The following is a 12,573-nucleotide window of genomic DNA, read 5'->3' as shown; positions in this document are numbered from 1 at the left end:
GGGGAAAGATCCCTGGATAAATCCCAGGGCTGGGATACCAGTACCCTAATTCCATTCCAAGTGCACAGAGTCTCTGGTTTTCTTCATTCCTCCTGCCCCGTGATATATTAGTTTGAGGCATACCCTGCAAAGACACAATCTATCATGTAACACATCAGGGAAGGATGTAGGGAAATCATCCTCGCTGGCTTCTCCCCTTAGAGTGACTCAGGATGTCTGCCCATTTGCAGCACAAGGAGCAGAAGACCCAAGTCTTTTGGGAGAAACATATTTTTTAGTTATAATATGAGTGAAGTATTTTAACGATGCAGGAGGAGACAGTTCCCTGACCCACAGAATTCACTGTCTTACTAGTTCACACACAGCTTGGTGCTACAAGATGGAGACAGTTGGGTGAGAAAGTGAGAGATGCATCAAGGATGGCTGCCAATGCCAGGGAAGGTGAGCATCTGGGAGGAGAGGAGGCAGCTGAGGGCACCAAGACTTTAGTGCTGGTCTACATGGTCAGTTAGTGCACAGCAGGCTAGCGTGCTGTGCATACACACCCTGGATTGCTGCAGAGAAGCCCTTAGAGAGAGAAGAAAGCCACAATGTATGGACGAGTCTCAAAGAAGGCCCCACATCTAGAGATGAAGCAACAATGTCAGGGGGCTCAGTGCTATTGCATCAGGCTCATCACACTGTACACTGGCCAGGACTTGCTGTGGGTAGCAGTGAAGGCCAAGCACCGTAATTGAATGCAAGAGACCCCTGTCGTGGTTAAGTGCTACCTAGCACAAGAGAGCTGTACTGGGCTCAGAGGATTGTTCACAGAACTGCTGCACTATATCTACAAGTCCACAGCTATAGCTACAAGTCCACAGCTATCGTGACCTGGGTGTGCATCCTCTCCGTCACCCCCACCTTTCATCTGCTGCTCTCCAGAACATGTGCTAAGTATCGGTTATTTCTCCTATTCATTTCAGTAAGCTGGGTAAACAGATACTTTGGCTCAGCTCTCTGCTTAGTAATGCTAACATGAACACCCATGGTTAGGATCATGCACTGAGATACTACAGTGCTTTGTCTGAGTCAAGGGGAAGAATTCAGGACAGTTTCCTAATATTCGCTGCCCGGCTGGCTGAGCTGGGTTTATATGGCACAGTCCAGTCATTATATCACCAGCTGCATGAGATGGGCATACCTTACCTGGGCAGTAACAGCGCAGCACCCCTGGCTGTATTAAAGATGCAGGCACTGAGATCTGATCAAACAGACAGCTGTAGTTATTGCTGGCTTCCTGCCATGGGCCTGTGATTAGGACTTTCACTCCTCCCTACAAGGAAAAGGACAGGAAAGAGAAGAAATAGCATTACAAAGGAAGCATTCCCCAGGGTGGTGCATGCACTTAAACTTGGAACCATGGGCCAAAAAAAGCATCATGAGAGACAACAGAAAACCAAGGCCAGGAAGCAGGAATCCTCCAATACAGGCTGACATCCTGTGCTGATTCTTGTAGTGTTGCCAAGTCACTAGCTAAGTGTCTCTGCAACTGACATTGCTCTGGCTATATCACTGCATGGGTTAGCAAGGGTCCCGTTGCCTCAGGCCTTTATAGTGCCACGATCAGATTGTCTAGAGTACCCTTGGGCCTCTGATCGCACCCTGGGGTGCAGGGTTAGTCCCCTAGCAATTTTCCTTCTCTTCGCTCCTCCGGCACCCCTCTCCCAAAGGTATAACCATGTGCTGTGCTTCACTGACTTGACCACAACCCCTGCAACAGATGCTGCACTGCATTCTGCTGCCCTCAGTGCTTAATGTGTGCCTGGTTGAAATGGGTTGCAGACACGCAAACAAAACTTCTACAACTCAAGTCAGGTGGCTAAGCCGCACACATTTAGCCTTGCCTGGGGGATGGGGAGGAACCCCTCTGATTGGCTCCTTTCCTTTCTGCCCTGCCTCCTGGGGCGTAAGCAGCCAATCAGAGATGCTGAGGGAGTGAGACGGGAGCAAAACAGAGCACAGATGCTGAGGGTAGTTCTGCTCCCTCCTTTCCCTCCTGTGTGTAAGGGGAGGGCTTTTCTGCTCCTTTCCCCTCCGCTTTCCTTTCCCTCCCTGCAACACTCAGCCCAAGAAGGGGAGAGGGGACCCCACTGCATTCCCCACAGACCTAGGAGAAGGATGTGAAGAACCCCAGGAACTGCAGGAGAAGCAGAAGTGGGGCTGGAGGCAGAATTGATGGGGGGAGGGGAACAGGCAGATGTGATTTGCTTTCATTTCTGTAGAAAATGACAGACTCCCACCTTTTTCAGATGACTTTAAGCACTGGCTGCCCTGACTGCCACCGTCTATTCTGCAGAAACAATAGGGAACCCTTGAGTCCCTCCTAATGATAGTGGAATGTCACCCGCCGAACACAGCAGAGCACGCAACACGTCACATCCTAAGCCATGCCACACACCAGAACTGAGGGTAGATCATGGAGTTTAAGTGGACTTGGGGGAGGATAAATGAAATCTGGCTCATTTATGGGGCAGAGACATGTGTGCAAATCACCAGCAGCTTCCATCGGACCTTGAACTAGGGATCGAGCTGATGCAGCTGGATGAGGAAGGACACAGATACTAAGACACTTGGGTTCCACAGAGATGGTGTTGTGTAAGTATCTAGACACACAAACAAGTAGACAGATAAATATGCTCCCGTGGTGTCTCCCACCAGTGACTTTAGAAATCTGGGTCAAGCCTATTTCAGACCTTTCCGCTTTCCCTGTGGAGGCTCCAGAGAGCACTGTGTCTATGCCACACATCTGATCGGGGGAGGGAAAAATCAAGTTAATGATGTGGCCTTGTAATGCACAGTAGTGAAAAGCAGCACCAGTGTTGTTCTTTCAACCACACTGTATTAGCTCTGACCAGAGAAAAGCCGCACTGACCCCTTCACAGATAATGCTGATAGTGAAAAATGACAGCTTTATGGGCAACTCTGCAGAGAACAAATGGCTTCTGGGACGCTCAGTTGTTTTTTGCAGCACTATATGAGCTGCAGTTTGAAGCACCTGCCAGTGATATTGGAGGTTTTGTATATAAAATGCAACAGGTATGCAGTACACATGGCACTAAGTGATAATGGCTCAGCAAAGCAAATAAGTGAGGAATAAGTGAGCTCCAGGAAACCTGAACTTCCATTTCGGACACGCCCCAGTAACAACGCTTTGTCCTTCTGCAGGTCCTTTCAGCCTAGGACCTTAAAGTGCTTTACACACATTGATTAATTCAGCATCACAACTCCCTTTAAGACACATCAGTATAATCCCCATTGTACAAATAAGGAAACTGAGGCACAGAGAGGAAGAGATGTGTCCGAGGACAAACACAGTAAGTGGCAAAGTTCATAATAGAACCAAGGAGTCTGATGTATTATTATTATCTATGTCACAGAAGCACCTAAGAGCCTCAGTCATGGAGCGGGTACAAGGTGCTCTAGAAATACAGAATAAAGCCATGGTCTCTGCTCCTGGCACTCTATCACACCAAACCAAACTCCCCTCCTAGAGCTCAGACTGGAACTGGAACCCAAGAGTCTTGATTCCCAAGCCCCTGTTCTAAGCATCTAAACATCTCTTGCAAGTTCACAGTAGCACTGCTGTGCCATGCAGAGAACAGGCAACTTCCCCAGCCATCTTGGGCCATGGGGCCAGTCAGGGCTTGATCCAAAAGTAGCCCCTTCAGTTTTCACTCTAACATCCCCCACTCCCTAGCTCTCAACACCCTTGTGTTGGAAGCAATAGATCCTCTGGCAAGGACCGAATGTAGCTCTCTCTGAGGCCTTATCTCCATGTACCTGCTATGGCCAGCAGAGCACAACGATTGTCTCTGGTGCCAGAGGCTGAGACTCCTGATGACCCAGGAGTGGAAGCCCTGCGCTTGAGTTTCAGTTTTGGATCTGTCTGCTTCAGGGCTGCTATGTTGGCAATCAGTAGAGGGAGCCAACTGCCAGTGGCTCAGGCCTCAAGCAGAGCCATGGGGCTCTTCTCTTTACCTGGTCCTTTTGGTTCAGGAGCTCAGTGCTTCCTAGCTGCCCTGAGGGAACTGCACTGGCTCTGTTCCTCAGCTGCACCTCTGTTGGAGGCCCTACGCTTCCAGAGGAACAGCCTGGACAGGCATATGGGGAGAAGGCAGAAAGGATTTTCAGCTTGCAAAGTATCTCACAGCTATCCAGTAGATAAATTACTGCAGAGAAGGCAAGGTTATATTTAGGGGAATGGGAGCCCATCCAAAAGTTGAGATGCTCTAACAAAATCAGGGTGTCATTGCCACCTAATGACCTGCCTGGAGTGCTGTGTAGAAAGTACCTTTAAGTCTGCTGCATCCAGATATTTTCCTTCTTAGAAGGGTTTCCTCCCCTAGATAAGAAAGTGGAGTTGAAGACCAGAGGTACCTGAAATACTGATGGAGAGCCTAGTTTCTGACATTGTTCAGGTTGACATAAGCTTCCCATTGTGATCCCTTACTTTGCTAAACCAAACCAATCTGCTGCAAATGTCATAGCTGTGGACTTATGCTAGAAGCAGGAAGCCTGCCAAACAATCAGCTGGGCCACGGGATGATCACAGTGCTAAAGGAGCATTCAAGGAAGACACAAGGCCATTGCAGAGAAGCTAAATGAATTCTTTGCATTGGTCTTCATTGCAGAGGATGTGAGGGAAATTCCTACACCCGAGCCATTCCTTTTAGTTGACAAATCTGAGGAACTGTCCCAGACTGAGGTATCAACAGAGGAGTTTTTAGAACAAATTGATAAATTAAGAAGTAAGCCACCAGGACCAGATGATATTCATTCAAGAGTTTTAAAGGAATTCAAATATGAAATTGCAGAACTACTAACTGTGGGATGTATTCCATCACTTAAATCAGCTTCTGCACCAGATGACTGGTGGTTAGCTAATGTAATGCCTATTTTTAAAAAAGGCTCAGAGGTGATCCTGAAAATTACAGCCTGTAAGCCTAACTTCAGTACCAGGCAAAGTGGTTGAAATTACAGAAAAGAACAGAATTATCAGACACAGATGAACATTTTATGTTGGAGAAAAGTCAACACGGCTTTTGTAAAGGGAAACCATGTATCACCAATCTATTAGAAATCTTTGAGGGGGTCAATAAACATGTGGACAAGGGTGATCCAGTGTACTTGAACTTTCAGAAAGCCTTTGACAAGGTCCCTTACCAAAGGCTCTTAAGCAAAGTAGTCAGTCAAGGGATAAGCAGGAAGGTCCTCTCATGGATCAGTAACTGGTTAAAGGATAGGAAACAAAGGGTAGAGAATAAATGGTAATTTTTCAGAGTGGAGAAAGGTACATAGCAGGGTCTGCCGAGGATCTATACTGGGGCCAGTGCCGTTCCTAAATGATCTGGAAAAAGGGGTAAACAGGGAGGTGGAAGAGTTTGCTGATGACATAAAATTACTCAAGATAGTTAAGTCCAAAGCTGACTGTGAAGAGTTACAAAGGGATCTTACAAAACTGGGCGACTAGGCAAGAAAATGGCAGATGAAAGTCAATGTTGATAAATTCAAAGTAATGCACATTGGAAAACATGATCCCACCTATACATAGAAAACGATGGGTCTAAATTAGCTGTTACCACTCAAGAAGAGATCTTGGAGTCATTATGGATAGTTCTCTGAAAATGTCTGCTCAATTTGTAGTGGCAGTCAAAAAAGCTAGCAGAATGTTAGGGACTATTAAAAAAGGGATAGCCAATAAGATAGAAAATATAATGCTGCTATGTAAATCCATATGTAACAGGGTGCTTGGACGGCCAAGTGGCCTAGTGGTTGGCATGCTTGATGGCTCCTTGTTTCCCTGGTCAAGGTGCCTCAGTCTTTCAGGCAGTGGGGCTAGGTGGTCCTAGGCCCTCCCACTCTATCAGGTCCCAGCCCAGGGCCCTGAGTGAGATGACCCCTGAACAGGGGGCACTCCGAGCAGGAAGTCTAAATCCACTGCTCTAGGCTACTTTGTACCAGAGTCCCTTCAGTTTGGGGCATGGCCCCAATAGTTCAATTTGCTGGTGTGGCTTGTCTCCCATGGTGCTCTCTTGTGGATCTTGGGCCCTGCTGTGGTACCAGCTCTTTCAGGAATGGCATCTGTAAGTTTGGTGCATCCAAACGCCACAATGTCTCTGGGTAGCAGTCACCTAGTTACTCAGTTGTCAGAGGCTAATAGGTCTCTTCCACAGTCTCCCTTGACTGGGAGACAGAAAGTGCTCCTTGGTGGCTGCCTTGGCCGGCAGGTTACTGGTCTTTCCTATCAGGTAAGGTGGTAGCTAGCTCCTGCCTCTTCACTAGTCAGCACTGACCTGGCCCCGGTCTCTCCTTTTCTACCCCCTTCAGGCCTGGAATTGGCTGCAGGTATAATAGGATGGGGCTAGCTGGGCCCAAAGGATCTCCTTAACTTTGCCATGCTGGTGGGCAGTTTCTTCAATTCATCACACCATGGTACACTCACACCTTGTCACCCCATCTCAAAAATATATTAGAATTAGAAAAAGGGCAGAGAAGGGCAACAAAAATGACTGGGGTCTGGAACAGCTTCCACATGGGGATAGATTAAAAAGACTGGGGCTGTTCAGCATGGGTAAGAGATGACGAAGGGCACCAAAAGTCTAACTAGGTTCAAAATAAGAATTAGGTAAGTTCATGGAGGAAGGTCCATCAATGGCTACTAGTCAGGAGGGTGAGGGATACAACCCCAGGCTCTGGATGTCCTTAATCCTCTGACTGCCAGAAGCTGGGACTGGACGATGGGACGGATCACTTGATAAATTGCCCTGTTCTGTTAATTCCCTCTGAAGCATCTGGCACCATCCACTGTCAGAAGATGCATATTGGGCTAGATGGACCATTGGCCGGATCCAGTACGGCTGTTCTTATGTAAAATTTTTCTGGAACTGTTTAGTCAAAGTGTCTGGGGGTGAGCTTGCTTCTTGCATTTATTCCTCAAGTTTATTTGTAATGGCTTCACACTGAAAGGGAGTGGTTTGCTCCAGGGGAGTATTTGGCAAGCACTGTACCTGCTGCCACGTACTTACAAATAGGAAAACTGAGAATAGGCCCAGATTCAGCATAGCAGGGACAATTCTATGGCACTTTCCCAAAATTGAATTTGTCCCACAAAGGGGTGAAGCGACTTGTTTGAGTCAGTGCTCTTTCTCTGTCTCTCATTTTCACCAGCTATAAATTGGAATAATAATACATCCCATGTAAAAAGCTAGAAATCTCATTCTACCAAGATCCCCTCATTGAGCAAATCTTCAATGTTTAAAAACCCTAAGGAAATTCTCAGGCAAGAAATGTCATTAATCTGGAGTTAAAACTGAAAATTAAAAAACAAAAATTCACCTCGCCTTTCAGGAATCCAGTCCACCTTTTTATCTCTTCAGAGAATGTTTCGATTTTCTCTCTAAGTAAAGGCACTAAATTTCCAGACATTCTGAATTTAAGGTTCAATGAAAGGAGCAATGGCAAATGTGTTACCAGAGGCACCCAAACAGCTGTGCCCCTTGGATCACCGCTTGAGAACACCAAGTGTCTTGGAAATAATGTGGTCCTTAGAAAATGCACTGTGTATTCTCATACTCCTCCAGTTTAGGCTTTGTGACTCCAGAGGCCTCTCCACCTCCACCACACACCCACTGGCTCATTCTGCCCAGGAAAGAATGCCATCAAAGACAAGGCAAAAGTGTCAGTGTGGTACATCTCAGTGGAATAAGCACAGAGCAGGCCAAAGGGAAGTGAGTGGAGCAGGGAGCAGAAGGAAAGGGGCAGGGGAATCTTGACTCCTCTTTTCTTTTCTTGGTCCTGGAAGATCACTTAATAACTCACCTGAGTCTCAGAATCCCTTCCATTCACATTTTCACCTTTCCCAGAAACACACCTTTCCTTGCCCCATGCACACACATTTGCAGTAGTTCAACATCCAACTCTATTACATCCCTCCACCCAAAAAATCAAATCAGCTATCTGAGCCAAGAGGGTAGGGGGCTAGTGTGAGGCTGTGGGAGGAGTTACACCCTTTGCAGGCCTCTCTGTATCAATCATCCCAGAATCCTTTGGAAGAAAACCACTTGCGTCATTAGCTGCCTTGTTCCCAACTTTGCTTCCTTCTCTTATAGTCATTTATTTTATTTCCCAAGAAACCATATAGGGTTTGTGGGACTCCTGAGGAGAGACCCGGAGCACAGGTTTTTCAGGTTACAGTCCATATGGGTGGGTGAGTGGATCCCAGGAGCCAAGGGTGTAGAGGAAGGGCATACAGCAAACAGCCAAAGGTCATGGATGGTGGGAGCTGACAGCCAGGCCCCCCGAATGAAGGCAAAGCGTACTCACTGTCCTGAGCCATGCACGTAGTGTGCTTTTCTTTTCTTCTCCTTTGGAGTTAGTGGCAATAAAACGCATGGGCCCCTTTTAAAGGGCCCAGTCTGGCTATACCAGCTCAGACATGTTAAGGAGTCATTGTGGCCTGGCCCAGGTCAGGGCTGAAGGCTTACTACTGATGCCTTATGTGCATTCAGCACATTTGAATACCTCCTTTAGGATCTGTGCTTCCCTCATCCCCAACACACACACTGCTGCAGTGGGAACCCAGTAATGGCCCCTCATGAGCACATCTCTGAAAACTCCACTGTGACCCATGGGAAGGAGCAGTTACTGTGTAACTACTACAGCAACCAGAAACAAAGAGAAGCAAAGTGCATACTGACCTCCGGGGAGCATCTTCTCTCCACCCTCCTGTGCTCTAGTGGGAAGCACCTCCTCTATGGATCGTGCAGCCCCAGACTAAGGTCCCTCTCCATCACACTCACTCTAAAACGGGCCACAACTAGCACTCCCCTCTGGCAGGGGCCACTCCACCTCCACATTCCCTCAGCATCAGCAAACAGGGTTTCCTGTTGAGGGCATAAGCTGGGCAGCCGCATCTCTCCACAGTGTAGGCCCAGTTGTTTCTTTTCTCTTCCTTCTCTTATGTCTGTCACCTGGGCCAAGTAGGTTTGCGAGCACCAGCTGAACCCCCTCTCCTAGACACAGAAACCCTCTACGTTCATATCCATGACTGAAAAATGGACTTTACCGTTGGCTCTACTCGGGTGTTTCACAACCCAGACAGGCAGAGCACCCAATCACTCAGCTAAGCAGGATTCCTTAGCCTGTATCCTGCCAGCTTTTTTGTCAGTCCCACAACAGATTCCAAATGTTCATGCACCGAGCCACACCAAGTACTTAGACCCTCACAATAATATTCACTGCATTCAAATCAGCATATTTGTTGTTGAAAAAGGGATCAGGGTTTGGCTGCAGTTGTGAGCTGCAATAGTGACATCCAGTGACCAATTGGTGTACCACACCATGCACTTAGCCTGGCAATAATATCTCCTGTCTCAGGGCCAGGTACCTACAGATTTCTTCATGTGCAGACGAGGCAGAATTTGATTGTAAAGGTGGGAGACTAGATCTGAGTCAGAGCTAGAAAAGTGTTACTGTTTTACCTAAGAAAAAATATTCTTCCCAGAGGTGGGTGTGATGGGCAAGATTTAGCTGAGTTCAAGAGAAAATGACATTGCAATAGCTTCTTCCAGTTAGATGGTGGTCTCAGCACTTTACAAGTAACATAGTCAAAAGTTCAAGTTCCTCTAGCAACTGCAAGGGTTGCAGTTTTATATTGTATTATTATATTTATATTGTAAACTCTTTGGGGGCAGGGATTGTGTTTTTGTGGTGTTTGCACAGCACCCAACCAAGAAGGTCCTGGTCTGTGATGAGGACGTCTAGGCACTACTCCAGTACACATAATAAGTAATAATACAATGTATAGAAATATAGCAAGGCACACATTTAATAGTCAACCAAACAAATACAGATGTCCCAGGTGTGATATGCTTGAGAGCAGGTTGATGTGTGCACCTTAACTTTTGAATTTCCTGATTCTTACGCTTTTGCATTCTCGGCCTTAACAATACTGCACTGAAGTTGTTTGCATTTAATCTTTGCTTTAAAGTAATCATTACTAGCATTTCTGAGAAAGGTGTTCAAATCAGTCAGATGAAGGATTGTTTTGGAGAGGAGAATTCCAGCAAACAAATGACAAAGGACCCCTGTAACCCAAAGCAACTAGACTTCCTATCAAACCAGAGGAAAATCTACTCTCTCTATCACTCATAGCTGAAGGCTGAAGCTACTACGCAAGTCTGTTACACAAAAGATGTGTGTGTTCTACAAACCCCTTTTTCCTTAGGAAGTCTCCCATTCAGGCACCAGCCGGTCCTAACTCTGCTTAGTTTTTTAATCAGCTGGCAAATACAGAGCAACAAAGTTTCATCCACTCCAGCTTTATGTTTAAGGTAGCAGCATGGAGCACAACATTACCTGTGTTATATTAGAGAAGGGTCTATAGAGACCTTGCATTTTGGGGGCAAAATCTGTACAGCAGCCTGCTACTTGAGCTAGGGGTCAATGACCCTCTGTAAAAAATCCTCAAGTCCTTCCTCAGTATTAGACTGTGGTTTTAAAGAGAGATTCTTTTCAGATTCTTTGGGTTCCGATAAACAGAAACTGGGAGTATCTCCCATCCCTCTCACACTGAGGCAGGGACAAGGAACAGCCTCCTGTATAAATCAGAAGAGCTCTTTAGTAATCAGATGCATAGGTATGTTTGCATTTGTTTTCCAAGGAGATACAAGTTTATTTAGCTGTTCCTGTGCTGCCCTCCAGTGGCAAATTTCAGGAGAGCAGCCGTGTTAGTCTGTATTCGTAAAAAGAAAAGGAGTACTTGTGGCACCTTAGAGACTAACAAATTTATTAGAGCATAAGCTTTCGTGAGCTACAGCTCACTTCATCGGATGCATTTGGTGGAAAAAACAGAGGAGAGATTTATATACACACACAGAGAACATGAAACAATGGGTTTATCATACACACTGTAAGGAGAGTGATCACTTAAGATAAGCCATCACCAACAGCAGGGGGGGGAAGGAGGAAAACCTTTCATGGTGACAAGCAGGTAGGCTAATTCCAGCAGTTAACAAGAATATCAGAGGAACAGTGGGGGGTGGGGTGGGAGGGAGAAATACCATGGGGAAATAGTTTTACTTTGTGTAATGACTCATCCATTCCAAGTCTCTATTCAAGCCGAAGTTAATTGTATCCAGTTTGCAAATTAATTCCAATTCAGCAGTCTCTCCTTGGAGTCTGTTTTTGAAGCTTTTTTGTTGAAGTATAGCCACTCTTAGGTCTGTGATCGAGTGACCAGAGAGATTGAAGTGTTCTCCAACTGGTTTTTGAATGTTATAATTCTTGACGTCTGATTTGTGTCCATTCATTCTTTTACGTAGAGACTGTCCAGTTTGGCCAATGTACATGGCAGAGGGGCATTGCTGGCACATGATGGCATATATCACATTGGTAGATGCGCAGGTGAACGAGCCTCTGATAGTGTGGCTGATGTGATTAGGCCCTATGATGGTATCCCCTGAATAGATATGTGGACAGAGTTGGCAACGGGCTTTGTTGCAAGGATAGGTTCCTGGGTTAGTGGTTCTGTTGTGTGGTGTGTGATTGCTGGTGAGTATTTGCTTCAGATTGGGGGGCTGTCTGTAAGCAAGGACTGGTCTGTCTCCCAAGATCTGAGAGAGCGATGGCTCGTCCTTCAGGATAGGTTGTAGATCCTTGATGATGCGTTGGAGAGGTTTTAGTTGGGGGCTGAAGGTGATGGCTAGTGGCGTTCTGTTCTAGTAACTTAGGCTTGAATAGAGACTGGGAATGGATGAGTCATTACACAAAGTAAAACTATTTCCCCATGGTATTTCTCCCTCCCACCCCACCCCCCACTGTTCCTCTGATATTCTTGTTAACTGCTGGAATTAGCCTACCTGCTTGTCACCATGAAAGGTTTTCCTCCTTCCCCCCCCTGCTGTTGGTGATGGCTTATCTTAAGTGATCACTCTCCTTACAGTGTGTATGATAAACCCATTGTTTCATGTTCTCTGTGTGTGTGTATATAAATCTCTCCTCTGTTTTTTCCACCAAATGCATCCGATGAAGTGAGCTGTAGCTCACGAAAGCTTATGCTCTAATAAATTTGTTAGTCTCTAAGGTGCCACAAGTACTCCTTTTCTTTTTGCGAAATTTCAGGAGAGACTCTCGAGGACAGTTTAAAGGGGCTCAGTTACTATGTAGGGCCTTATGCTTATGCTCTAATAAATTAGTTAGTCTCTAAGGTGCCACAAGTACTCCTTTTCTTTTTGCGAATACAGACTAACACGGCTGCTACTCTGAAACCTGTTTTTTAGGGCCTGCTACACTTGTGGGTTAGAGCACATTAAAGCAGCCCCGGGCACCCTAGCTCACTCCCCGTCCACACTGGCAAGGCACGTAGAGCGCTCTGACTCCACTCTAGAGCACTCCTGATACTCCACCTTGTCGAGAAGATTAACACTTGTTGTGGAGTGGCTGAAACGCCCGGGCATCAGTGTGAACGAGGTGTTGCACTACTGCGCTCTGATCAGCCTCCAGAAACGTCCCATAATCCCGTTAAGTCAAGTG

General features: G+C 46.4%; 1 protein-coding gene across 15 annotated transcripts in view; it reads right to left on the bottom strand.

Annotated features, from left to right (window-relative positions):
• The window catches only part of CAMTA1 (calmodulin binding transcription activator 1), a 927,426-nt gene that overhangs the window by 99,091 nt on the left and 815,762 nt on the right, over positions 1–12,573 (bottom strand). For all 15 annotated transcript variants that reach the window (XM_038376458.1, XM_038376466.1, XM_038376465.1 and 12 more), the window contains exon 9: positions 1,189–1,315. In XM_038376458.1, coding sequence (XP_038232386.1) covers positions 1,189–1,315 — 127 coding nt within the window. The remainder of the gene's footprint in view (positions 1–1,188; positions 1,316–12,573) is intronic.

Source organism: Dermochelys coriacea, chromosome 18 (genome assembly GCF_009764565.3).
Source record: "Dermochelys coriacea isolate rDerCor1 chromosome 18, rDerCor1.pri.v4, whole genome shotgun sequence".
Taxonomy (NCBI): Eukaryota; Metazoa; Chordata; order Testudines; family Dermochelyidae; genus Dermochelys; species Dermochelys coriacea.
This window is presented reverse-complemented; position numbering and strand designations above follow the sequence as displayed.